The sequence below is a fragment of the Mobula hypostoma genome, chromosome 13, assembly GCF_963921235.1.
Source record: "Mobula hypostoma chromosome 13, sMobHyp1.1, whole genome shotgun sequence".
Classification (NCBI taxonomy): Eukaryota; Metazoa; Chordata; class Chondrichthyes; order Myliobatiformes; family Myliobatidae; genus Mobula; species Mobula hypostoma.
This window is the reverse complement of record NC_086109.1, coordinates 51,637,572-51,665,516: the sequence shown is the minus strand read 5'-3', so window position 1 is coordinate 51,665,516 and position 27,945 is coordinate 51,637,572. Positions and strand designations below refer to the sequence as shown.

General features: G+C 42.3%; 1 protein-coding gene across 6 annotated transcripts in view; it reads left to right on the top strand.

Annotated features, from left to right (window-relative positions):
- The window catches only part of cep152 (centrosomal protein 152), a 306,980-nt gene that overhangs the window by 145,806 nt on the left and 133,229 nt on the right, over positions 1-27,945 (top strand). For 5 of the 6 annotated variants that reach the window (XR_010020130.1, XM_063065688.1, XM_063065689.1 and 2 more), the window contains 5 exons: positions 5,595-5,751; positions 13,061-13,201; positions 15,044-15,183; positions 20,914-21,114; positions 21,427-21,574. Coding sequence is in view for 5 of the 6 variants with exons in the window: in XM_063065688.1 (XP_062921758.1) it covers positions 5,595-5,751; positions 13,061-13,201; positions 15,044-15,183; positions 20,914-21,114; positions 21,427-21,574 (787 nt within the window). In the remaining variant the exon portion in view is untranslated. Of the gene's footprint in view, positions 1-5,594; positions 5,752-13,044; positions 13,202-15,043; positions 15,184-20,913; positions 21,115-21,426; positions 21,575-27,945 lie in introns of those variants that run through there. The other variant, XM_063065690.1, reaches the window with a different exon arrangement.

Here is a 27,945-nt window from a genome sequence, read left to right as displayed (position 1 = left end):
TTAGGCACCCTAGCTATATACATGTGCCTAAGACTTGCTCAGTACTGTACCCTTGCATTTTTTCATCACAGTTGTTTATATATATCACAAGCTGCAGAGGTCTTGGTGTGAATCTCTACGGCACTCATGGAGCTCCAGAAAAGAATAAAATTCATGTCAAGTCAGAGTCCAGACTTTAACCCAATTGAGATGCAGTGGCATGACCTGAAAAGGGCTGTTCATGTAAAGTATCCCAGAAATATTAATAAACTGAAACAGTTTTGTATGGAAGAATGCTCTAAAATCCTCCTCGCTGTTGTGGCTCGCAGTTACAGGAAATGTTTGTTGGGAGCACCTACGAGACAACACACCATCTCTTTCTTCGCCATAGAATCTCCTGTCTGTCCTTCTAACTATTGAGTCTTTGATCGCTTTCATTATGCCTGACTTTACCCTTCCTCATTATGCACCAGACCCAACCATAGTGCTACTGGCCTGGCTGCTGATGGATCATTTGCCCCAGCAGTATCCAAAAGCGTATACCTATTGCAGAGAGGAATGGTTACAGAAGAACCCTGCACTCTGGGTTTGACCATCTCAATAAAAGTTTCATCTGTGAAGTTTTCTGCCTCCCAGATGGTTGAGAGTACATCCAGTTCCTAAACTTTGTCAGTCAGGACCTGAAGTTGGGTTTAGTTCCTGCAGATGTTGTCATTGAGGAGACCGTTGGGTATCCTGAAATCCCACATCTCACGGCTGGAGCATTCCCCCGCATTAACCATACTGCTTACAATTAACTAAGGACTAAGGATTTGTAGACAATTTAAAAATAAAACTTACCTGTGCCTCATTTCTGAAACTTCTGAGGTTCGTACTCACCTACGTCACTTAGTCAGCCTCTTCTTACTGAGCTTGTTATAATTTTTGATCCAACTTTTCGAGACTAAGTTCCACAATTAAAACAAATAATAACAAACGACTCAGTACCCTTGGTCTCTGCCTGTTCTCACCAAAGTCTCTTGAGCCAAAACCTAACCACTCTAACACTGGCCCACTCCCAACAGTGGGCACTCCCTCAATTTTTGAAATTGTTAGAGAAAGAAGTTGAAGAATTGAGTTGTATCTTACAAAAGATTTGAGTCAAATGGAAAATCTTGGATATTTTTGGATATCTTGGATAATCAATTATCTGTTGTGTTTGAGTAATAGGTCTGGTTGCAAAGCAATATATTGAAATCATTTTCTGATGTTTTTAAGGTAACTTGAATTTTAGATTAAGCAATAATGTATGAACAGCAAGTTTGTTATCTTAATATTGAAATTTTTATTGTTGCGTAAGCCTTACAGGTTTTCACCTTGCTTTTATGTAGTCGGATAATGAAACTATTTATTTCACTGTTTGGCAATTCTAATACATTATTATAATTTTAACAAGCTTTTAACAAGTTTTGATCTATGTCTGAATGTGTAATAAATTAAAACAAAATAAAATGAGTGCACTGGGGTTTTACCTGAGAACAGTACAAAATGTTAGATCAGAGATTTGGAATATGTTGTTGGTAAATGAATTCCATAGAATATAATAGTACAGCACTGTATAGGCCCATAAACCTACAATGTTGTGTTGACCTTTTAACCTACTCCACGGTCAATTTAAATCTTCCCTCCTACATAGCTCAAACCCTTTTTTTTCTTTCATCCTTTAACCCTTACATACTGTTCATATTCTATACCTTCACAGTATGGTCCGGGTCAATAAATACCAAATTTTGAACCACAGATCTATTTAGAATGTATAAATAGCCTATCTGACATTAATAAATAGGTGATTAATCCTTAATTAATGTTTCAGAGATCTAAAATCCATTTCAATAGACAGGTCAGATTTGACCAGGAGCAGCCTCAATGTACAACATTTTATAGCACCTGTACAAAAGTATAAAATTTTAAAATATTTTCATTTTTGCGTATTTTGGGTCACTTTAGGAAAAGTCATCAAATTTCGGCTAAAAAAATAGCATTTAGGGTGTTTTTACTGCTGTCAAATGTCAAAACGGGTCAAATTTGACCTGAACAGTATGTAAGAGTTAAATGTCTCTAATGGATCAGCCTCTACCATCAGTGCATTCCAGGCACTTTACACTTGCAGTGTTTTCAAAAAAAAATTTCTGCTGTCCCAACATTTACAATCAAATTCAAGTACTTACTTAGAGCAATACTTTTCCTCCAATTTTATTTCAATGGTTTCTTTTCTAGGCGGTCCCAAAAGCCATTGACGCGGCACGGTAGTTTTGTGCCATTGAAGTCAATCCGATGGCCACTACAAATGCAGTGTTCTGCTTCTGCCGATTTCTCCGGGTAACCCAAATGAATGCACTTCCTGTGCTCCTTGATGTGTGTTTCTACTGTGTGTTCCTACCATGCGTTCTGTCTGGCTGACTTACATTGCTTCGCATTACAGAAACAAAGGTGTACAGCCTCAGGATAGAGGGCTGCCCTTTCAAAGCAGAGATGCAGAGAAATTTCTTTAGCCAAAGGGTGGTGAATTTGTGGAATTTGTTGCCACATGCTGTCACAAGGAGGTGTTGGGTAGTGGACCCAAATGCAAGACATAGACACTGAGGAACTAGGAACAGGACAAGGTTTATCAAGAAAGCAAGGGGAGTCAGGAAGAAACGACACTGGTCATGGACACAGGCCCTGGACGAGACAAGGACACCGGGCCTGGGCTAGGACTAAGACTAGGAAAGCAGGACCAGGACAAGGAACTTGGAACTAGGAGCCTGGGCTAGGACTCCGAGCCAGAGACTGGACAGGGACCCGAAACCTGCGTCTTGACTCGGGCTCAGACCCCGGATCTAGGTGAGGACAAGACGTGGCTACAGGACTGGACGTGGAACTCCTGCACAGGATGAGGCACATGGGCAGGATGAGAACACAAAGCCTTGACTTGGACAGGACGAAGTTCTTGGCATGGCTTGGACTAGACGAGGTTCTGGGACATGGCTTGGACGAGAGACTCCTGGACTGGACGGGGGAAAGCTCTAGCACAGGGCTAGGCGAGATACTCCAGGGCAGGACTTGGCTCTTGGACTAGGCTCAGCTCGGTTAGGCCCTTGGGTACGGAGTCGGGACTCCTTGGAGCACAGGGCCGTGACCCTCCTAGGATGCAGGGCCGGGACCCTTTCTAGGATGCAGGGTCGGGATGACTGCAGAGGATACTTGCCGAGGTGACTGTCGAGAATTCAGGTGGGGAGGGGAAGGGAACAGTCCAGCAGTGAATCCTTGGTTTGCAAAGGTATTTATGTGCCAGCCCAAACGAGAATCAGGTGCCTCAATTAAGGCACCCAATGGAACAAGGGAAAACAGGAAAAGCTGGAACAAGGATCGATGAACTGGTCTGTGAACCGGAATGGGATTTCACGGACCGGACCATGACACGCGCAGCTGTGGAAGCCAGGTCAATGGCTGTATTTAAGGCAGAGATTGATTGGCTCTTGATTGGATATGGCATCAGCGGTTACGAGGAGGAGGCCGGGAACTGTGGTTGAGGAGTATTAAAAAAAGGATCAGCTATGATTGAATGCCAGAGTAGACTCGATGGGCCAGATGGCCTAATCCTGCTCCTATGTCTTGTGGAATCCTCTGAACGGCAGCCGACCTGTGCCCCAGGTCATCTTTGACCCACATAAGCTGTGACTTTGGCTCTCTTACAGGTTTGTGGATGGTGTTAATCCGGTATTTCTTCAGGATCCTGGCAATCCTTCCAGAAACCGTGGAAATATAGGGAAGACAGGTGGTGGTGACGGGTCCCTCCTTGTTTTTAAGTTTCCTGGTTTTTCTGTCAGCCCTTTTAAGGGCCTGATTGATTTCTTTCACTTTAGCCAGTCTGTAGGAATGTCGTGCTTAATCGTCGTATTTCCTCAGGGAAACTCAACGTGTCCAAAATAGTTTTTGCACGGTTAATCAAGGTAGAAAGAACTGCTCTACATTGGGAGGTATGATGGTGACTCTTATTGTTGAGGTACAAGTCTGTGTGAATAGGTTTCCCATAGATGTCATGTCTGAGGCTACCGTCCAGTTTCCGTCATTATTCGTTATTACCAAATTATTTTGCTTCCACAGCCATTTGAGGCGATGAATTCCACAGATTCACCATCCTCAGGCTAAAGAAATTCATTTTCATCTCTGTTGTAAAGGGACATTGTTGTATTTTAAAGTTGTGCCCACTGGTTCTAGACTCCCCTACTATAGGAAACATTTTCTCCACATCCACCTTTCAATATTTGGTCATTTTCAAAGAGATTTCCCCTGGTCTTTTTTTGTAGACAATACAGGCCCATAGCCATCAAACACTCCTCATGTGAGAGTAAGTGTTGACTGTTTACTCTTTTCCATGGATGCTGCCTGGCCTGCTGTGTTCCTCCAGCATTTTGTGTGTATTGCTTTATTTTTAATATTAGTTGTTCAGATAAAGTATCTGGAAAAGTATTAGCATAAATGGAATGCATTGCCAGAAAGTTTAGTTGAAAGTGATAAAGTTGTAATATTCAAAAGGAAATTGGATAAATATTTTCAGGTGAAGTAAGTTACCAAACTATAGGAAACTATAGGAAATGGATAAGATGATTGGACCAACTGCCACCCATACTAACCACTTTACCAAAGTGGATCATAGATTGGCTTTGTGCTTTTCAGCTTTGGTGGCTCGGATCAGATATACCCTCTCCTTTACAATAATTGCCTTTTTTGACAAAAATGTCACAAAAATTTAGGAAAGTCTCATTGTTACATCCAGATTCTTCAAATTATTTCCTAACTGATGTTACATTTTCTTCCTTAAACTTGAGTTAAACTAAATTCTGCTATCCATACCTTGTCACCTGGCACCCTAGCCCTCTTGATCAATGCTTCATATTTAAAATTCCATAATGTTCCTGTCCCTTCATTGCTTCACTTCATTTTGTCTTGTAGCCTCAAGTTTTCTCCATTTCTGTGTCTTTTGTTCTACTCTTTTCACACAGCTGTTGCATCATTTTTAGTTGCTTTGCGCTCTCTTATAAGATTATAAAACCATAAGATATAGGAGTAGATTTAGGCCAATTGGCCCATCAAGACTCCTCCACCATTTCATCATGGTTCATCCATTTTTCCTCTCCTGCCTTCTCCCCGTATCCCCTCATGCTCTGACCAGTTAAGAATCTATCACCTTAAGCCTTAGCCTTAAATATACATAAAGATGACCTGCAGCAACGAATTCCACAGATTCACCATTCTGTGGCTAAAGAAGTTCCTCTTCATCTTTGTTCCAAAAGGGCACCCTACTATTCTAAGCCTGTGTGCTCTGGTCTTAGACTCTCCCACCATAGGAAACATCCTCTCCACATCGTTTCACCATTTGATAGGTTTCAATTATGAATTCCAGTGAATACAGGCCCAGAGCCATCAGGCATTCTTCATATGACGGGGTATTTGTAGCATTGTAAAAATAAGTAAATTTAAAATGGGTTGTGTTTTATTGATCAATGATGTAGTCGAATTTGCCAAGAAGCTTTTGTAGAGTTATTTATAATAATGTAGAAAACCTTAACATTTTCTTTGCATACCTTCCACAGCATTTTATTACAAATGAAACTGCAGGCCTATACAGAGTGAAATATAATCCTTATCCTGCTGCTAATCCACCGGGAGAGTCTTGTAAAATAGAGAAAATCCAAAGTACAGAAAACAGATTGGAGCCAAAGCAGAGCAAATTCCTCGACAGTGGAGAAGGTCAGAAATTGTTCCTTTGATTTTATGTGCTTTTTGCATTTCAAGTCATGATAGAGCTTGGCCTTCTGGATCACAAATTAAAGAATGCATCCCATGTTATTTTTTCAAGTGTTATTTATTTAATTTTATTTATCTTTATTCTTTATTTCTTGAGACAACCCAGAATAGGCCATTCAAGCTCCTCAAGCTACCCTGCCCAGCAACCCCCAATTTAACCCTGGCCTAATCTTGGGACAATTTATGTTGACCAATTACCCTACCAACTGGTACATTTTTGGATTGTGGGAGGATACTGGAGCACCCAGAGGGAACCCATGCAGTGACAGGGAGACGTACAACTCCTTACAGACAGTGGCTCAACTTGAACTCATATTGCTGGCTCTGCAAAGCATTGTGCTTGCCACTATGCTGCCATGGTGCCCAATTGAATTAAGATGGAAGAATAGAAGAAACCACTTATAACTTGATGTTTCTGTTTGTGTGAGCTTGCTGTATGCAAATAGCCTACAATTTTTCATAGAAATGTCCATTGTGGAAAGGTGCCCTTTCAGTCTACCTCACCATGCAATCCTTGATACTTATTTATGAAATTCCATTATGTTGCATTGGGCCTTTATCCATCTGTGTATCCCAACCATTATAGGTGTTTCGCTGCTACCAGTTCTTCTGGCAGCTTGATCCAGATAACCACCCCCATCTCTGTGTTTTAAAAAAAAAATTACCTCTTAGATTTCTTAAATTTCTCCCCTTTCACCTTAAACATGTCTTACTACTTCTAGACTCCTCTTCCCTGGGGAAATAGACTGATCATCTATATGATCTATTTCTCTCATAATTTTATAAACCCTCAGAAGGTCACCTGTGTTCCAGCCAATCCAGTCTCCAGGGCATGCACTCTCTATTTCTACAGTGTGGTGGCCAGAATTGTACACTACATCAGTGGGGAAAGTGATGACTGAGTACAGCTCCAAATGGAATCATCAAATGTTCCCATTTAGGACTACCTCAGCTGAAATCCACAGTCACAGCCATGGATGCTTCAGTAAGCAACATTGTTTTAAGCTGTTTAAGAAATCTATTGATCCTCAGACTCAGCGGACTGCAGAATTAGATCATGAGTGCAGTTTCGCTTTAATAAAAGGAAATGTGTAAAGCTTGCTGGGCTGCAGATAAGATTGAAATTCAAAGCCACTAAGCCCACACTTTCTACTATCTTGCTGGTGAATGTACAGTCTCTGGAAAATAAAACTGAATACCTCAGAGCTAGTTTGTAGAGGGATATCAGAGACCGCTCTGCGCTTTGCTTCACGAAACATGGCTCACCCTTACTATTTCAGATGCAGCGGTGCAGCCATCCACTGCATGGACAGGACAGTAATGTCTCTTAATAAACATAGAATGGGCAGAATGTGCTTCATGATTAACTCATTGTGGTGCATAGTCCTACTCATCTGACCTGGAACATCTAGCGGCCAGCAATCAACCATTTTATCTGCTGAGGGAGTTTTCCAATGACATCATGGTACCAGTGTACGTTCCATACCTGTCCAATCTGAGGCAGGCACTGGAGTGGCTGAGAACCATGATCAGCAATCATGAAACTGTCTACACCAGCGCCTTCCTGATCATTGGGGGTGATTTCAACCAGGGTAGCTTGAAGAAGTCTATGACCGACTATCACCAACATACCACCTGCAGAACCAGAGGTCTGTGTAAGTCCGATCATCTGGCTGTAATTCTATTCCCAGGGCTGATGATTGTAGCACTTGTGGCGATACTAAAGGTATGGTCAAGGGAGGCTTACAAGAGTGCTTTGAATCGGTGGACTGGACTGTATTCATGGGTTCATCTTCGAATCTGAATATCATTAACTTCATCAAGATGTGTAGATAAGTGTGTGCCTTCATGAACATGTTGAACATACTCAAACCAAAGTCCTGGATGAACCAGTAGATTTGCAGTCCACTGAGGTGATCTACAACTATACAAAGTCCTGATTCGACCCATGGAAGGTTATGAGAATGTAAAAACAATTCCAATTGAAGTTAGAGATGGAATCATATAGACACTTATGACTCTGTGACTAGGCATAGCTTAAACACGATCTACAAATTCGCCAATGGCACCACTGTTGTTGGTAGAATCTCAGAGGGTGTCGAGGAGGTATGTAGGAGTGAGATAGATCAGTTGGTTGAGTAGTGTCATAGTAACAATCTTGAAATCAACTTCAGGAAAGAGAAGTCAAGAGAATATGCACCAGCTCTCATTGAGAGATCTGCAATGGAAAAGGTGTCAACATCTCTGAAGACCTATCCTGATCCCAAAATATTGATGCAATTACAAAGAAGGCATGTCATTGGCTATATTTCATTAGGAGTTTGAGTCAGTCATCAAAGTCTGTAGCAAATTTCTACAGATGTATCATGGAGAGCATTCCAACTGGTTGTATCACTGTCTGGTATAGAAAGTCCTCTGGCCAGGATCGGAAAAAATTGCAGAAAGTTGTAAATTCAGCTTGCTTCATCATGGGCAGGGATCGCTGCTCTAGCATTGAGGACATCTTCAAAAGGTGATGCCTCAGAAAGATGGTGGCACCCATCACCCAGGACATGCTGATTCCTCATTGCTGCCATGAAAGAGCAGGCAAACATGAGGAAATCTGCAGATGCTGGAATTTCAAGCAACGCACATAAAAGTTGCTGGTGAACGCAGCAGGCCAGGCAGCATCTCTAGGAAGAGGTACAGTCGACATTTCGGGCCGAGACCCTTCATCAGGACCCTGATGAAAGAGGAGGTACTGGAGCCTAAAGACACACACTTAATGTTTTAAGAACAGCTTCTTCCTCTCCATGGACAACGCAGCTGCAAACAACATGACTTGGGCTAGTGTAATTAATCCTGATTCTGATTCTACATACAGAATGTAGTCTAAGTAATGTTTGTGTATTTGTATAGAACAACTTTCTCCCCTTCCCCTATCACCACTCCACATCTTGACTTCCAGGCCGGCTTTTTCATGCACTGCTGCTGGAACCCCCATCTCCCCATCACTCCGCAATTCTGTCTCTCTCAGTTCCATCGCCAGCTCTTGGCCCCTCGGAGACTTCTCCTTCCTCTCACCCCACCATCCCTGAACACCCCAAACCTCCCTTCTCCTCAGACACTACCAACCCCTTTCCCCCCCTGATCCCAGTTGTCATCTGTGCTAGGTCTTCACCATTCCCTGTGACCTTTCTGTCCCTCTCAGAGGCTGAACGTTCTGTCCTCAGTTTGTCCCTTTGCACCCACCTCAGCTAGTTCCACACCGACCATGACTCTGAGCTTTTCTTTCGCCACCTCTGTCTCCAGTCCTACTTCTTTGGCAAGGACACCCTACCTACACCGATGGCCTCTTCTCCCACCTTCAACCCTCATCCTCTTCCTGGATACTCCACCATGGTCTTCTGTCTGCTCTAGACCTTTTCATTGCCAACTGCTGAGGGGCCATCAACCATCTCAACTTCTACACTCCTCTCCAATGCCAACCTCACCCCTTCGAACACACTGCTCTCCACTCCCTCCACACTAATCCTAACCTCACCATCAAACCCACATACAAAGGGGGTGATGTAGTATTCTGGCGGACTGACCTCTACCTTGCTGAGGCCCAGCGACAACTCTCGGACACCTCCTCTTACTTGCCTTTCGAACAGGATCTGACTAAGGAGCACCGGGTTATTGTCTCCCACACCATCACTTAGCTTTGGGGATGTCCCATCCACTGCAACCAGCCTCATAGTTCCCGCACCTCTGCACCTTCCGCTTCTACCTCCTACCCAAGATCCACAAACCTGTTTGTCCAGGTAGACCCATTGTTTCAGCTTGTTCCTGCCCCACTGAACTCTTATTTGCATACCCCAACTCTGTCTTATCCCCCTGGTCCAGTCCCTTCCTACCTACATCTGTGACACTTCACATGCTCTGGATCTTTTCAATGATTTCAAGTTCTCCGGCCCCGATTATCTTATTTTCACTCTGAATGTCCACTCCCTATGCACCTCCATCCCCCATCAGGAAGGCCTCAAACCTCTCCGTTTCCTTCTGGACACCAGACCCAATCAGTTCCCCTCCACCACCACTCTCCTCCGTCTGGTGGAACTTGTCCTCGCTCTTAATAATTTCTCCTTTGGCTCCTCCCTCTTCCTTCAAACAAAAGGTGTAGCCATGGGCACTCACATGAGTTCTAGCAATGACTGCCTTTTTGTCCACTACATGCAACAGTCAATGTTCCACTTTCCCTACGCTGCATCAACGATTGCATTGGTGCTGTTTCCTGCACTCATGCGGAACTCGTCGACTTCATCTTGCCTCCAACTACGAGCTGCCCTCAAATTTATCTGATCTATTTCCGACACCTCCCTCTCCTTTCTCGATCTCACTCTCTATCTCTGGAGACAGCTTATCTACTGATGTCTATAATAAACCCACAGATTCTCACAGCTACCTGGACTATACCTCTTCCCACCCTGTTACTTGTAAAGATGCCACCCCCTTCTCTCAATTCCTACATGTCCGCTGCATCTGCTCTCAGGATGAGGCTTTTCATTCCAAAATGAAGGAAATGTCCTTCTTTTTCTAAGAAAGGGGCTTCCCTTCCTCCACCATCAACGCTGTCCTCAACCACATCTCTTCCAATCCATGCATGTCTGCTCTTAACCCATTCTCCCACCACCCTACCAGCCTCTGCGTCCAAGTACCCTTCCAGGTTCCTCTTGTCCTCACCTGGTACCCCACCAGCCTCTGCGTCCAGCACATAATTCTCTGGGACTTCCGCCATCTCCAACGGGATCCCACTACGAAGCACATCATTCCCTTCCCCCACTTTCTGCTTTCCTCAGGGATTGTTCCCTATTCGACTCCCCTGCCCTTTCGTCCTTCCCCACTAATCTTCCTCCTGGCACTTATCTTTGCAAGTGGAACAAGTGCTACACCTGCCCGTACACCTCCTCCCTCACTACCATTCAGAGCCCCAAACAGTCCTTCCAGATGAGGCAACAGTTCACCTGTGTGTCTTTTGGGGTCATATACTGTGTCTGGTGCTCCCAGTGTGGCCTCCTGTATATCGGTGAAACCCAACGTAAGTTGGGGGACTGTTTCGCCAAGCACTGTTTCTGCCAGAACAAGTGGGATCTCCCAGTAGCCACCCATTTTAATTTCACTTCCCATTCCCATTCCATTATGTCAATCCATGGCCTCTTCTACTGTCGTGATGAGGCCCACTCAGGTTAGATGAACAGCACCTTATATTCCATCTGGGTAGCCTCCTACCTGATGGCATGAATATCGATTTCTCGAACTTCGGTAATGTGCCACCCCCCCCCTTCACCATTCCCCATCCCCTTTTTCTTCTCTCACCTTATCTCCTTGCCTGCCCATTGCCTCCCTCTGGTGCTCCTTTTCTTTCTTCCATGGCCTTCTGTTCTATTCTATCGGACCCCCCCCCCCTTTCTCCAGCCCTGTATCTCTTTCACCAAATCAACTTCCCAGCTCTTTACTTCATCCCTCCCCCTTTCGGTCTCACCTATCACCTTGTGTTTCTCTCTTTCCTCCTCCACCTTTTAAATCTACTCCCCATCTTTTTTCTCTCCAGTCCTGGCAAAGTGTCTTGGCCCAAAAAATCAGCTACTTTTTTGCATAGATGCTGCCTGGCCTGCTGAGTTCCTCCAGCATTTTGTGTGGTGCTTGGATTTCCAGCATCTGCAGATTTTTTCTTTTTGTATAGTTTTATTGGTACAGCTGTATTTGTTTTGTACAAACTAGAAGCAGGAACTCTTACAACATTTATTAAGTATATAAACAAACACTTGAATCGCAAAGGGGTGGAAGGTTATGGAACAACTGTTGTTAAATGGGCTTGACATAGATGGGTACTTGATGATTGGCCAGCTATTCAGAAATGATCATGGTTTGGTATCACACTACAATAAAAGAACAGAAGGTGGCAAACGGACAGGGATAGCGGCCCAAAATGTCTGACACATTTCCTGCACTCACACTGTTTAACTTCTCAAAACGCATCACTTCCCACTTTCTAGAGTTAAATTCCAAAAGTAATTTCCTAGCTGACTTTCCCAGTTGGTCTGCATCCTGTTGATGCCGTAGACAACCTTTTTGCTGTCCACAATGCCACCAATTTTAGTGTCATCTTCAAACTTATCATGCCACTTGTACTCTCACATGTATCAAGGTATTTGTAAAGAAAGTTCCTTTATGTAATTTCAGAAGTTGTTAAATGTTAGCATAAGGGATTCTGCTTTTAATATATTGTGCCTACCCTTAGTCCTATATTATAAATGAAGTGCAATGTATGCTCAAATTTGGTGTTCACTTTGTAACCTTGCAACATTTTTATTATATGCTCCTTATGTGTTTTAAGCTAAAAATTAAACATTTTTCCTTTTCAAAACCAAAGAATTTGTAATTTTATATTTATTGTGCGCCAAATACAGTGAAATATAATCTGGCTTTAATTGCCTCATTAGGACATTTGAAGTGTGCTATTCATCCTGATGAATACACACTAAGTGGCCGCTTTATTAGATAAATCCTGATTAAATGGCCACTGAGTGCATGTTCATGGTCTTTCTCTTCTGTAGCCCATCCACTATAAGTTTCGATATGTTGTTTGTTCAGAGATGCTCTTCTGCACACCACTGTTGTAATGCATGGTTATTTGATTACTGTCACCTTCCTGTCAACTTGAACCAATCTGGCCATTCTCCTCTGATATTTCTCGTTAACAAGGCAGTTTCACCTAAGACCTGCCACTCACTGGATACTTGTAGATTTTCACACCATTCCAGAGACTGTTGTGCATGAAAATCCCAGGAAATCACCAACTTCGGAGATACTCAAACCACCCCATATGGCACTAACCATTTTTCCACAGTCAGAGTCACTTAGATCATATTTTTTCCCCATTCTGATGCTTGGCCTGAACAACAACTGAACCTCTTGATCATGTCTGCATGCTTTTATGCATTGAGCTGCTGCCAGATTATGTGATGTTTGCATTAACGAGCAGGTGTACTGGTCTATCTGATAAACTGACCACTGAGTGTACGTTTATGCTGGATGCCATGTATGTTAGGCAAATTAGATTAAGAAGATCAAAGGTTAAATTTTTCCTGAAGTAAGAGTCATTATTTTGTGATTAATGTTTTATTTCATTTTGCTGCTGTTTCAAATACATATTTTTTAAAAAAGCTGATGTTTGTCTATCTTAATATTCTCATTTGTTTCTATCATTAAAAGATTACCTCTTCTACAGGTTCCATGGAAGCTCATCGATTTGCACAGTTACAGATACTTTATGATGCACGAGGAAGAGTGATAGAGGAAATGCAACAAAAGGGAGAGGAACGTGCCCGTGAAATCAGATATTTGAATCATCAGCTGGCAGTGACTAAAGGTAACAGAAAAATTTAAATATTCAGCAGATATTAAATTATAGTTTAAAGTCAGATTGGCCAGGGTTATTGATAATATGCTGGTGTTTATGATGAATCCCCAGGAATGAAAATGTTAATAGATTTGGCACAAGCTGCAGCTGAGCTTGTCACAAAAGGATAACATTTCATATTGGAGTGTGCTGTGCAGCCAAATAAAGAGAGGCAGCTCTGTACAAGTGAAGATGGTGAGAGACCAAGCGATATGGGTGGCCTACAAATATCAGAAACAGCTGTTATTACTCCTTCACTGTGTTGGCCAGTGATGAGCCCTGAGCCCTACATCACAGCTCATTGCTGAGCCAAGCGCGCTTAACACCAGCCCCTTACCCCTGACCGGCAACCTCGACTATGTGGTTTTGCTAGTGAAATGTCAGCACAGAGATGCAGCACTTGAGTTCCTCATTTGGGCGAGTGGGGAGGCAAAGTTCATGCCAACACAACTCAAGCAGATATCTCTTTAAGTTATAGGTGGGGAGATTCACCATAGTAAATCAGCACACTTATAGGATGGTTACCAGTATATTCTGCTTATGGCTTTCAAACTGCGAGTACATTTTGAAATACATCTGATTTTGAAATTGATTTGAAGTAGATTTATCATTTATGGGAGGGTGGAGCTAGAAACAGGCTGGAAACACAAGAGGTTGCATTTGCTGTATTGTGATGAGAGCAGAGGAGGCTGAGAGAGAATCTGATTAAGTTTAAAAACAAGAAATTATGATGATCATAAATAATAGTTACTCCGCCATGGACAGTCCCAAGTCCGACTGCCAAAGTAGCAGGGTTGGGCATGGGACTAGTAACCTTATCCCACAAAAACCCAGTGCTACAGAAAGGCCAATAGAAAATTCAAAGACCTCACCCCGATAGAGGAAGGAGCTTTTCCTAGAAGACTTATAGATGGGCTACACCTGTATTTGAAATACTGACCCAGGACAGAGAACTGTGGCAAGCTGCTGTTGGAAGCCCATGTCCCAGTAGGAGTGATGGACATAAGATAGATAATAGGAGACTCTTCACCAAAGCAGTGTCATCTCAAACCAGGGGATATCAGTTTAGGGTGAAGATTAAGAGCTTAGAGGGGATACGTGGAAGAATTTCTTTACTCAGAGGGTGGTTGGAATGTGGAACACGATACCCAAGTGGACATTAGAGGTAGGTACTCTCTCAATATTTAAGTGGTATCTAGACAGGAACTTGAAGCATGAAAGCATAAAAGGCTGTGGACCAAATGATGGTAAACTAGATATGTACTTGATGCATCAGGATGGACATGGTGAGCTGAAGGAGCGATTTCTGTGCTGTAAAGAGTAATATTTCTTGGTGAAAGAGTAGTATTTACTTTAGGAAAGATGTAACAAATTAATATTAAGAAAATAATTAATTTTACTTAATATTTTTTGTGTATTTCATTTGCACAGTGCTGAGAAAGGAAAATGAATTTGTATTCACTGCTATTGTTGCAGAAATGCAGAGAGCTTTCACAGTTCAGAGGGAGATGAACAACAAAGGCTTTAGTGGTGCAGCAATAAGTGATGGCTAGGGCAATGCAAGAGCATTCTTGTACATTGAATCAGAATATTTGAGGTTTTACTTGTTCATTAGTGTAAGCAACATTCCAATTTAACATGCTATTTACTAAACACATCCAGAAATACAAAGTTGTGATGGAAAATGCCAGCAAACATTACATCCTGGAGCATGATTGACAGTCTGAGTATATCCTGACTCTAGTACTGATGAAATTTAATGCAAGTGGTTAGTAAGTGAATAATTTTTCACTAAGGTATATTGCTTTGCAGGGGAAAAAGAAGGTATCACTATTAGTTGTCAGGAATTAAAGAAATTACTTCAAGATGCTAAGGAACATGAAGTTCAACTAGAAGGTCAAATTAAAGCACTGGAATCCAGAATTGAAGACCTGAGTGCAAGTGATAAAGAGGTAAGTATAAATTATAACATTAGATTTCTACATTCCTGTAATTTTAACAGATTTTAATTTCAGGTTTTAAGTTATATTCAGATTAACTGATTTGCCTTTATATTCAGTAATTTCACTCTTTTTGCTGAAAAATATCAAATTATTTTATCTATAACATTATAAAACTCTGGTTAGGCCACATCTGGAGTATTGTATACAGTTCTGGTCGCTCCACTGTAGCAAAGATTTGAGACTTTGGAGGGGGTGCAGAATAGGTTTACCAGAATGCTGCTTGGTTTAGGGGGCATGTAATATCACAAAAGGCTGAATATACTTGGGTTGTCTTCTGTGGAGCACTGGCGCTGTGGGAAGATCTGATAGAGGTTTACAAGATTATGAGAGGCATAGATAGAGCGGAGAGAGAGTATCTGTTTCCCAGGGTTGATATGTCTAATACCAGAGTGCGTGCATTGAAGGTGGGGGGCGAGGGTAGGTTCAAAGGGGATGTGAGGGCTAAGTTTTTTACTTAGAGTCGTGGATGCTTGGAATGTGCTGTCTGATATGGTGGTAGAGGCAAATACATTGGAGGCTTTTAAGAAACGTTTGGATAGGTACATGGATTGATATGGACATGGTATTCTACGTGTAAAGTCAAGATTTTTTTACTCCAAAGCATTAAGTTTGTGGTAAAGGGAATCGAGGAGTATGGGGATAAGTGGGAAAGTAATACTGAGGTACAAAATAAGCCACTATCATGAATGCCCTATTCCTGCTTGTGCTGATTGTATTCTTACAACAGCGATGTAATGTAAAGAATTTCCTCATGTATTTTTAATCTTCACTGCAGAAACTACTGTCTAGAATATTTTAGAGAGTTTTGTGCTTAAATTTTCTTTCAGTTGTGAGAGTTTTTAATGGTAGAAACAGGAGCATTTTTCAATGCAGGGACCCAGTATCAGTCTAACACTTAAAATGAGCATAACTCTCCTCTGCTTCACCATGTTCATTCATTTCTGTTGCACCCCGAGACCCTGCATCCAACTTCCCTCTGAACCGGAGTATTGTCAATCGTTGCCAGTTATGTGGCACTTTTATATCATGCTTCTATGCCCACTAAAATGAAGCAACATGCAAGTAATTATGTTAGAAATAAAAGTCTGTCTGCTTCTGCCTACCTCATTATTCAATAAGGTTATTGTTGATATTTTGCCTGGGTGATACTTTCAGCATGAGCTCCTTATGACTTGATTTCCTTAATATCTAAAAGGGCCTGTTTATCTGTGTTCAGATAACAAGTAAGCAAAGATACTTTGCATTTCTACATACGTGAAATCTTTATCAGTGTAATTAAATCGTTGTTTAGATAAATTGGTTTGTCATTTATAGAAACCATAGAAACCATAGAAAAACTACAGCACAGAAACAGGCCTTTTGGCCCTTCTTGGCTGTGCTGAACCACTTTCTGCCCAGTCCCACTGACCTGCACACAGACCATATCCCTCCATACACCTCCCATCCATGTATCTGTCCAATTTATTCTTAAATGTTAAAAAAGAACCCGCATTTACCGCCTCGTCTGGCAGCTCATTCCACACTCCCACCACTCTCTGTGTGAAGACGCCCCCCCCCAATGTACCCTTTAAACTTTTCCTCCTTCACCCTTAACCCATGTCCTCTGGTTTTTTTTTCTCTCCTTGCCTCAGTGGAAAAAGCCTGCTTGCATTCACTCTATCTATCCCTGTCATAATTTTATGTACCTCTATCAAATCTCCCCTCATTCTTCTACGCTCAAGGGAATAAAGTCCTAACCTGTTCAACCTTTCTCTGTAACTGAGTTTCTCAAGTCCCGGCAACATCCTTGTAAACCTTCTCTGCACTCTTTCAACCTTATTAATATCCTTCAACCTTATTAATATCCTTCCTATAATTTGGTGACCAAAACTGAACACAATACTCTAGGTTCGGCCTCACCAATGCCTTATACAACCTCATCATAACATTCCAGCTCTTATACTCAATACTTTGATTAATAAAGGCCAATGTACCAAAAGCTCTCTTTACAACCCTATCTACCTGTGACGCCACTTTTAGGGAATTTTGCATCTGTATTCCCAGATCCCTCTGTTCTACTGCACTCCTCAGTGCCTTACCATTTACCCTGTATGTTCTACCTTAGTTTGTCCTTCCAAAGTGCAATACCTCACACTTGTCTGTATTAAACTCCATCTGCCATTTTTCAGCCCATTTTTCCAGCTGGTCCAAGTCCCTCTGCAAGCTTTGAAAACCTTCCTCACTGTCCATTACACCTCCAATCTTTGTATCATCAGCAAATTTGCTGATTCAAATTACCACATTATCATCCAGATCATTGCTATAGATGACAAATAACCACTAGTCACAGGCCTCCACTCTGAGAAGCAATTCTCTACTACCACTCTTTGGCTTCTTCCATTGAGCCAATGTCTAATCCAATTTACCACCTCTCCATGTATACCTAGCGACTGAATTTTCCTAACTAACCTCCCATGCGGGACCTTGTCAAAGGCCTTTCTGAAGTCCATGTGGACAACATCCACTGCCTTCCCTTCATCCACTTTCCTGGTACCTCCTTGAAAAACTCCAATAGATTGGTCAAACATGACCTACCACGCACAAAGTCATGTTGACTCTTCCTAATAAGTCCCCGTCTATCGAAATACTTGTAGATTCTGTCTCTTAGTACTCCCTCCAATAACTTACCGGCTTATAATTTCCCAGATTACTTTTCGATCCTTTTTTAAACAACGGAACAACATGAGCCATTCTCCAATCCTCCGGCACCTCACCCGTAGACACCAACATCTAAAGTATATCTGCCAGGGCCCCCGCAATTTCAACACTAGTCTCCTTCAAGGTCCGAGGGAATACCCTGTGAGGTCCTGGGGATTTATCCACTTTAATTTGCCTCAAGATAGCAAGCACCTCCTCCTTTTCAATCTGTACAGTTTCCATGATCTCGCTACTTGTTTCCCTTAATTCCATAGACTTCATGCCAGTTTCCTTAGTAAATACAGACACAAAAAACCCATTTAAGATCTCCCCCATTTCTTTTGGTTCCGCACATAGCCGACCACTCTGATCTTCAAGAGGACCAATTTTATCCCTTACAATCCTTTTACTCTTAATATACCTGTAAAAGCTCTTTGGATTATCCTTCACTTTGACTGCCAAGGCAACCTCATGTCTTCTTTTAGCCCTCCTCATTTCCTTCTTAAGTATTTTCTTGCACTTTTTATACTCCTCAAGCACCTTATTTACTCCCTGTTTCCTATACATGTCATACAACTCTCTCTTCTTCTTTATCAGAGTTGCAATATCCCTTGAGAAGCAAGGTTCCTTATTCCTATTCACTTTGCCTTGAATCCTGACAGGGACATACAAGCTCTGCACTCTCACAATTTCTCCTTTGAAGGCTTCCCACCTACCGATCACATCCTTGCCAGAGAACAACCTGTCCCAATCCATGCTTTTTACATCCTTTCTCATTTCTTCAAATTTGGCCTTCTTCCAGTTTAGAACCTCAACCCTAAGACCAGATCTATCTTTATCCATGATCAAGTTGAAACTAATGGTGTTATGATCACTGGAACCAAAGTGCTCCCCTACACACACTTCCGTCACTTGTCCTAACTCGTTTCCTAATAGGAAATCTAATATTGCATCATATCTAGTTGGTATCTCGATATGTTGATTTAGAAAACTTTCCTGAACACATTTTACAAACTCTAACCCATCTAGACCCCTAACAGTATGGGAGTCCCAATCAATATGTGGAAAATTAAAATCCCCTACCACCACAACTTTATGTTTCCTGCAGTTGCCTGCTATCTCTTTGCAGATTTGCTTCTCCAATGCTCGCTGACTATTGGGTGGTCTATAATACAACCCCAGTAATGTGGCCATACCTTTCATGTTTCTCAGCTTCACCGATAAGGACTCAGTAGACAAGCCCTCTAATCTGTCCTGCCTGAGCACTGCTGGAACATTTTCCCTGACAAGCAATGCTAACACCCCACTTTTCATTCCTCTGCTTGTATCACATCTGAAACATCGGAACGCTGTAATATTAAGCTGCCAGTCCTGCCCCCCCTGTAGCCAAGTTTCACTAATTGCTATAACGTCATAATTCCACGTGTCAATCCACGCCCTCAACTCGTCTGCCTTCCCCGCAATACTCCTAGCATACTCCAAATATATACACCTCAGAAGATTTTTACCACCACTCACAACCTTTCTATTTGCGGCTTTGCTTGAACTTTTAACATCATTTATTTGCACCCCAGCCTCACTGTCAGCTCTGGCACTCTGGTTCCCATCCCCCTGCAAATCTAGTTTAAAGCCTCCCCAACAGCACTAACAAACCTCCCTGAAAGGATATTGGTCCCCTTGTCGTTCAAGTGTAACCTGTCTCCCTTGTACAGGTCCCACCTGCCCCAGAAGAGGTCCCAATGATCCTGAAATCTGAAACCCTGCCCCCTACACCAGTTCCTCAGCCACTTGATCATCCTCCAGAGCATCCTATTCTTACCCTCACTTACTAGCTCTTCTTTCAGTTAGCCTTGACGAAGGGTCTGGGCCCAAAACGTCGACTGTACCTCTTCCAATAGATACTGCCTGGCCTGCTGAGGTCACCAGCAACTTTTAGTAATGTAGCCTGTCAGAATGCTACACGGTACATCTGTAGAAGTTTTTGAGTGTTTTAGGTGACAAACCAAATCTCCTCAAACACCTAATGAAATATAGCTGCTGTTTTGCTATCTTTATAGCTGCATTCATATGTTGGGACCAGGTTGGATCCTCAGAGCCATTGACACCCAGGAACTTGAAATTGCTCATTCTCTTCATAGATCTGAATAGATTTCCATAGACAGATCTGAATTGGATGTCGTCTTCTTCTTGCACCCTTAACTCCTGGTGGAGTTGTCGGAGCTCCGTTATGACAAGCTTTGCACTAGTCTGTTCCATCTGCCATAGTTGTGTGCCAGGGCCTGGGTCACTGCAAATGTATTCCCTTTCCATTCTTTAATGTTGTCGAATTGGATGTGCCTGCATATGAAGGAGAAAATTCTAATTCACACTCTGATCCAGTGAGAATAATTTATTTAAATTTACAATTACTGGGTGGCATTTGTACTACTGATCTCTTATTCAAGTCAAATAAAAATCATATTGCATATGAAAAATTGCCAACTGCTTTGTGTCTACTTGAAATAACAGAGTCATAGAGTAACACAGCAGGGAAACAGATCCTTCAGCCCAAGGTAGCCATGTCGATTTAGGAGCCTTAGCTCATTCCATTTCTTTGTATCCCTTGAAAGCCTTTCCAATCTATGTTCTTAACCATTTTAAAAAATTCACTTCATTATCTTCCCCGGTTAATTTCTCTGACAGCTCATTCCACTTATGTCACACTCATTGCATGAAAGTTGCCCTTTAGTTCTATTTCAAATCTCTACCCTGGCACCTTAAGCTTATGCCCTCTTATTTTTCATTCCCTTTCCCTGTTACAAAGATTGTGTGCATTCACTTTTTCTAGGCCACTCATGGTTTTATACACTTCTATACGTTCACCCCTCAGTCCAAGGAATTCCTGGGAACATATGTTTTCTCTGATACTGGTAGTATTTTATTTAGTGTTCTTGATTCAGATTCAAATTAAATAATAATTATATTCTCAGTTTTAATTGTGCATGTTATTTGTTTTCTCTACAGGCACTGAAGAAGCAGAAAATTGCAGAAGCAGCCATGGAAAGCATGCAGCAACAACTATCAGAACTCAGTCGCTCAGAATCTCTTACTCGTGCCAGAGAACAACATGAAAATATTATCAGTAAGCTTAAAGAAAAACATGAGGCAATTATCTTGGCAATGCAGCAGACACTTGATGCAACTAGTATCTCTTTGGAAGAACAGGTTAGAACTGCATTTGTATGGTTTGCTGGCAATTTCTCAAAAAGATAAAATGCTTTAATAGTAGAAGTATGGTAGAAGCTAGATGGAACTGTTTTCCTGTGAATTCTTTGGAAGGAATAAATGTTCTGATAACACACTGAACCATCGGCAAAGGTTAGATATTTAATGTAGATTTAATTTGTGAAAGTTAGATGTTTCAGGCACTATGTGATTGTGTGTGTGTGTGCATGTATGTGTGTGTGCACAAAAGAGAGAAAGGTTTTACTGTTTAAAATTATGAATAATACTTCCTCTATTTATCTTTTCTATAAGAAAGAGAATTGTAAACAACTTCAAGAACAAGTAAAGCAGTTGCAACGAGAGCAAGAAGAAGCCAAAGTGGAGAAAGCAGACATAATTAATGGTCTGACAAAAAGTCTGGAGACGAGCCAGCAACAGTGCAGGGATTTACTACAAACAGGTTGGAAGTGAGAAAATTCTCATTCAGTGTTCTGATCTGCTGTAAATACTATTTTGGAAATAATTTGTTTAAATATACAATTAGGAAATGCAGAAGAGATTAACTGGGATGTTTCCTAAAATGGATAGCTGTATTAATAAAGAAGGGATTAGATAGGATGGTTTTATACACATTGGAATATAGGAGATTGAAGGGTGACCTAAAGATTTTCAAAATTATGAGGGACAATGATAGGATATATAGTCAGTGTCTTTTTCCAAGAGCAGGGGGTCTAAAGGTAGAGGGGATGGGGTTGAAGTTGTGAAAAGAGAAATTTAAAGGATGTCAGAGAGGATAGGTTTTAGAGGGTGAGATTATCTGGAATGAGGATGTTTGAATATTGAACATTTTAAAGGCCACAAGTACTTTGTAGTCTGAAGAAGATGGCGCAATGACCAATGTGATCAAAGGCAATATCCTTCAGGCAGCTCACAAAACTACTTCTTTTATTTTTTCTTCTATCAAATATGATTCTGCTACTAAGCTGTGTGCAATTGGAACCTGTGAATTACATTTTGGTGGTTTGTTTTCTGGCCGATTAAACGATCTGGTGCATTGCTGTCTCTGAGGGAATTTGGTAAGGTTTTGTGCTGTGTGTGTGGCCTCTCTCTCACTTGCACTTTCTGCTCCTGGTGGAAGGTGCCTGCGTTTGACTGGTCTCATTCTCTTGCTTGATGCTGCTGGAGTCTTAGGTCTGGAGCAAGATTAAATCGACATGGTTTGTGGATTGGACTCTTCATGTTATATGTGTTTCTAGCTACTCCTTTTTTATTGCTGTTTGTGCAATATTGATTGGGGCGTTCTGGCTCTGTGGCCTGCAATCAGCAAGTGAAACAGTGCTAAATTTAACCGAACTGAACTAAACTGAACATTTCCTAGATTGTTTTAATAGTTTTGTTTTGGTGTTTTATATTCTGTGTTTTCTGCTCTTTTTTTGTCCTTTGCATGATTTGTCTTTCAGTGGATTCCATGCTGTTTCTTTGTTTTGTGGCTGTCTGTGGGAAGATGAATCTCAGTGTTATATACTGCAAACATACAGGTTTCCCCCACTATCCGAAGGTAGAGCATTCCTATGAAACAGTTCGTAAGCCGGATTGTCGTGAAGTGAATAAGAGAAGGTTATTGGGGTCTCCCTACCTTCTGTCCAAGACCTCTTTCAGAGTCGATGCCTCCAGAAGACACGGTTCATCATTAAAGACCCCTCACACCCTCTCCATGAACTGTTTGTTTTTCTGCCATCAGGCAAACGTTACCGGAGCATCAAAACTAAAACCACAAGGCTACTAAACAGCTTCCTCTCACAGGCAGTCAGACTGCTAAATAGCTGCTCCACCTGACTCTGCCTTGGACACATTTAACTTGCACTGGACACTTATAACTGATTTTAACTGACATGTGGCTGTTGTGTTTTACTATTTATTGTTATGTTTACTATTTAGTGTTGCATTTGTTCTGTTATGATTGCACTGCCCCTGAGAAACGCTGTCTCATTCTGCCCTGCAGAGCTGATGTATGGTTAGAATGACAATAAAGTTTTTTGAATCTTTGCATCAATTACCATTTATTAATGTGGGAAAAATTTTTGAGCGTTCCCAGACCCAAAAAATAACCTACAAAATCATGCCAAATAACACACAAAACCTAAAATAACAGTTACATATAGTAAAAGCAGGAATTATATGATAAATACACAGCCTATATAAAGTAGAAATACTTTTCTGCAGCACTATCTAGTGCAGCAAAAATTTCACGGAAGTGCTCTCAGCAAAAACACGGCGCAAGCGCTCTCGGCAGAAACACTCTCCAGTAACCTTTAAGCTATGAAGCTGCCAAATCATACCAAATAACACATAAAAATAGACAGCCTATATAAAGTAGAAATAATGTATGTACAGTGTAGTTTCACTTACCGGAATCGGGAAGACTCCAATAAATTACAGTTTCGGCACAGTTAAACACTTGCTTATATGAATAACCACCTGACGCAATCGGCATTCGCCTCTGATCTGGGACGACATTTACATGCTGGGCGGCACCTAATTAATTAGCTTGTTTATTTCGGCTTTTTTCTTAAAGACGTGCTGGTTGCGTCCCGACTACCGCTGCACCACTGCGTCCTTCGCGGCCTGGAGGTTGGGGACCACTGCTTAAACTATGAAGCTGCCCTCGCCTCAGAAACCTAGCAAACCACCCATGACTACCTTTAAATTCCACTTTCGCAACACTTTCATCACCATCGTCCAGTGCTTTCAGTTTCAGCTTATTAAAAAGACTGATTTATTTCTCCTTAATTAAACTTAACGGAACACCATGCTTTGTACACCCATCAATCCACTCAAGCAATAGACTTTCCATTTTATCCATTATTGGATGCTGACTAAGAGAGACCACCTTGCTACGAGCAGAACCAACAGCAACATCGGCAGCTTTCAAAATTCTTTCTCTCTGCGTGTAAGTAATGGGAATGTCCTTACTTCGTTCACCACGATCGAAATGCTTAATTATGTCAAGTTTTACGCTAAGTGTAACACCCTTACGAGCTCTTTTAGGCTTTTCCGATACCTTAGAACTCATCTTGCTAACAGATGCACAAAATAAATCGAGATAAAGCATGTGTTTAAGCAATGCCGGCTAGCATGCAGTTCCGGGCGAGGAGCCTGGCTGTTCAGGCGCGCACTGCCTTTTTTCGTAACCGTGAAAACACCTTCTGTTAGTGAAAGCAGGTAACTAATGTAGGTCTTTCGTAACAGCTAGGTGTTGTAAAACGAACATTTGGAAAATGGGGGCCACCTGTACTTTGATAATAAATATACTTCGAATGTTTGAGTGTGCTAGGAGTTGACCATAAAATCATAATACATAGGAGTAGAATTCGGCCATTTGGCCCATTGAGTCTGCTCCATCATTTGGTCATAGCTGATTTATTCCTCTTCTCAGCCCCATTCTTCTGTCTTTTCCCCAAAAACATTTGACATCCATATTAATAAAGCTCCACTTTACTATTACTCAATGACTTGGTCGTGATTTCCACAGATTCACCACGTTTGGGTAAAGAAATTCTTCCTCATCGCTGTTCTGAAGGAGCGCCATCTATTCTGAGGCTGCACCCTCTGCTCTTAGACTCTCCCAGTGTTGGAATCATCCTCTCCATGTCCACCTTATCTCAGCCTTTCTATGATATTCTCTCTCATTCTTCTAAACTCCAGTGAATACAGCCCCAGAGCCATCAAATGCTCTTCATATGTTAATCGTTTCATTCCTGGGGTCATTCTTGTAAACCTCCACTGAACCCTCTCAATTGCCAGCACTTCCTCCCCCCATATGGTCTGACCAATGACCTTCCAGGTCAGAGGAGGCAGGGCAGGTGAAGGAGTAAGTGCGGGGATTGGCTGAGAAGGAGCGGCTGGTTTAATAAGCCGGTCGTGAGCAGCGAGGAAAACAGACCTTCCAGGTCGGAGGAGGCGCGGCAGGTGAAGCTAATTACTCAAATTATCAGCTAATATAAACAAGGTTTGCTGTAAGGGAGCAGCCTTGTCAAGGGAAGTGCCTTGTGAGAAAAGTGCGAGTCTTTGGCGAGGAGGCTGAGGCTACATCCACACTACGCCGGATAATTTTGAAAACGCCGGTTTCGAGTAAAAACGACAGGCGTCCACACTAAGTGTTTTTCAAAATATCTCCGTCCACATTAGGCGGATATTTGGGCGAATCTCCTCCTACTGGGCATGCGCAGGACACAGAGAAAACAAGCGAAGAAGAAACGGTGTACTTCGTGCACGTTTGTCCAGTTACAGAGTAGAGAAACTTTAAAGGAATTGCTCTTGGCTCTCGCGCAGGAAGACTTAAAACTTATATAAAAAAAACAAATACTGGAGCGTATGGAGGCAACCGACAGGGAGTTCACGGACAGTATGACCCAGCTGACGACGAACATTGAAGAACTGACTAACTCTGTTGCATTAGTAAAGCACCTTGTTAAATGTATAAAACGTCTGCATCAGCGTTATCTTGTATTTCCATACAATGTTACATTAGGCTGTTACACATCTGTTGTCAGAGAAATACTTGAATAAATAGGTAAACCACCTTCATACAAATAAGGACAGAAAACAGGGTGAAGTGAGTATACTTATTTATTCAGTAAGCTATGGGTCAAAGTATTTGGTGAGTACATTTCTAACCCTTATGGCTTCAGTCTCGTCCGTCTGTTCTGAAATCATTAGGTGGTGGTGTTCAAGAAAACAATGAACATCTGTTCTGGCACGTCATGACAGCGTTTTTAAATAGTCAAAAAAGCTCACTTTACAAATTAACTCTCACGCCGTTCACACCGACTGCACGTTATAACAACTTGCGCAGTACCAAGCAGAAGTAGAAAAAAGCATTGTTGTGGTGTTGTCATGACAACGTTTTTAAATCTCTCCATTTACCCCGTACACACTATACCGGATATTAAGCATTTTCAGATTTATTCACTCCGGAGAGTGTTCTCGAAAATCTCCACTTTGGGGGGCTGAAAACGCCGGCTCAGTGTGGACGGGAGGGCAAAACGAAGAGAAAAAGCTTTGTTTTCAAAATTATCCGGTGTAGTGTGAACGTACCCTGAGAGAGGAGACTATGCCACAGTTGGAGAGGGTGAGAAGTGGTGAAGAGATGACCGCTAGGCTGATTCAGTGTGCTGCATGCATGATGTGCGAGGTCAGGGACACTGATAGTGCCTCTGGCTCCTACACTTGTGGAAAATGTGTCCAGATTCAGCTTCTGAAGGATCGTGTTGCAGCACTAGAGAGGCAACTGGATGACCTTAGGTTAATCCGGGAAAACGAGAGTTTTCTGGACAGGACCTACAGTGAGGTCATTACACCGAGGATACCGGAAGAGAGAAGGGGGGGCGACGATGAGCAAGGAAAGGATGCTTGAAGTACAGGAGACCCCGGGGATGTGCCTCTGGTAAACAGGTTCACCCTCTTAGAAGCTGTCGGGACAGAAGATGATGCCAGCCTGAGAGGCGGTCAGGTCTGCGAGTCAACAATTGGCGCTGAAGCAAAGCCAAGGAGACGGATGTCAGGCAGAGCCGTGGTAGTAGGGAATTCCATAGTGAGAGGTACAGAAAGAGGTTTCTGTGGCAACAGGCGAGATTTAAGGATGGTGTGTTGCCTCCCTGGTGCTGGGATCCAGGATGTCACGGATCGATTCCAGGGAATCCTCAAGAGTGAAGGTGAACATCCAGAAGTGGTGGTGCATGTCGGCACAAATGACATGGGGAGGGAGAGGAAAGGCATTCTCCAGCATGACTTCAGAGAACTCGGAAGAAGGCTGAAAAGTAGGACTTCCAGGTGGTTATCTCCGGTTTGCTTCCAGTTCCTCGTGCTGGAGTGGGCAAGAACAGAGAGATAATGGATCTGAATGTGTGGCTGAGGAACTGGTGCAGGAAGCAAGGATTTACATTCTTGGACCACTGGGGGATGTTTCAGGGTAAGGACGAATTGTACAAAAGGGACGGGTTGCACCTTAATAAGCGGGGCACCAGCATTCTGGCAGGCAGGTTTGCCTCTGCAACACAGGTGTGTTTAAACTAAGTAGTGGGGGGTGGGGAACGAACTAGAAATATAAGGATGGAGATAAAGGGAAAGTGAGAATAAGAAAAGTTAAGAAAGACAGCAGAATCAACAGAGCAGAAAGCTCAAGAAGGGATTGTACAGTATGGCCAAGTGAAATAGGAATTGATATGGGAGATGAGGGGAGTAATGAATTAAAAGTATTATATATGAATGCATGGAATATAAGAAATAAAGTAGATGAGCCTGAGGCACAGTTGGAAATTAGTAAGTATGATGTTGTGGGAATAACAGAGACATGGCTTCAAGTGGACAGGGCCTGGGAAATGAATATTCAAGGTTATACGTCCTATCGAAAGGACAGACTGATGGGCAGAGGGGGTGGAGTGGCTCTGTTGGTGAGGAATGATATTCAGTCCCTTGCGAGTGGGGACATAGAATCAGGAAACGTAGAGTCAGTATGGATAGAAATGAGAAATTCTAAGGGCAGAACGACCCTAATGGGAGTTGTCTACAGGCCCCCAAACAGTAGTCTGGATGTAGGGTGTAAGTTGAATCAAGAGTTAAAATTGGCATGTGGCAAAGGTAATGCTACAGTTGTTATGGGGGATTTCAACATGCAGGTAGACTAAAGGAATCAGGTTGGTACTGGACCCCAAGAAAGGGCGTTTGTGGAGTCCCTCCAAGATGGATTCTTAGAACAGTTTGTACTGGAGCCTACCAGAGAGAACGCAGTTCTAGATTTAGTGTTGTGCAATGAACCGGATTTGATCAGGG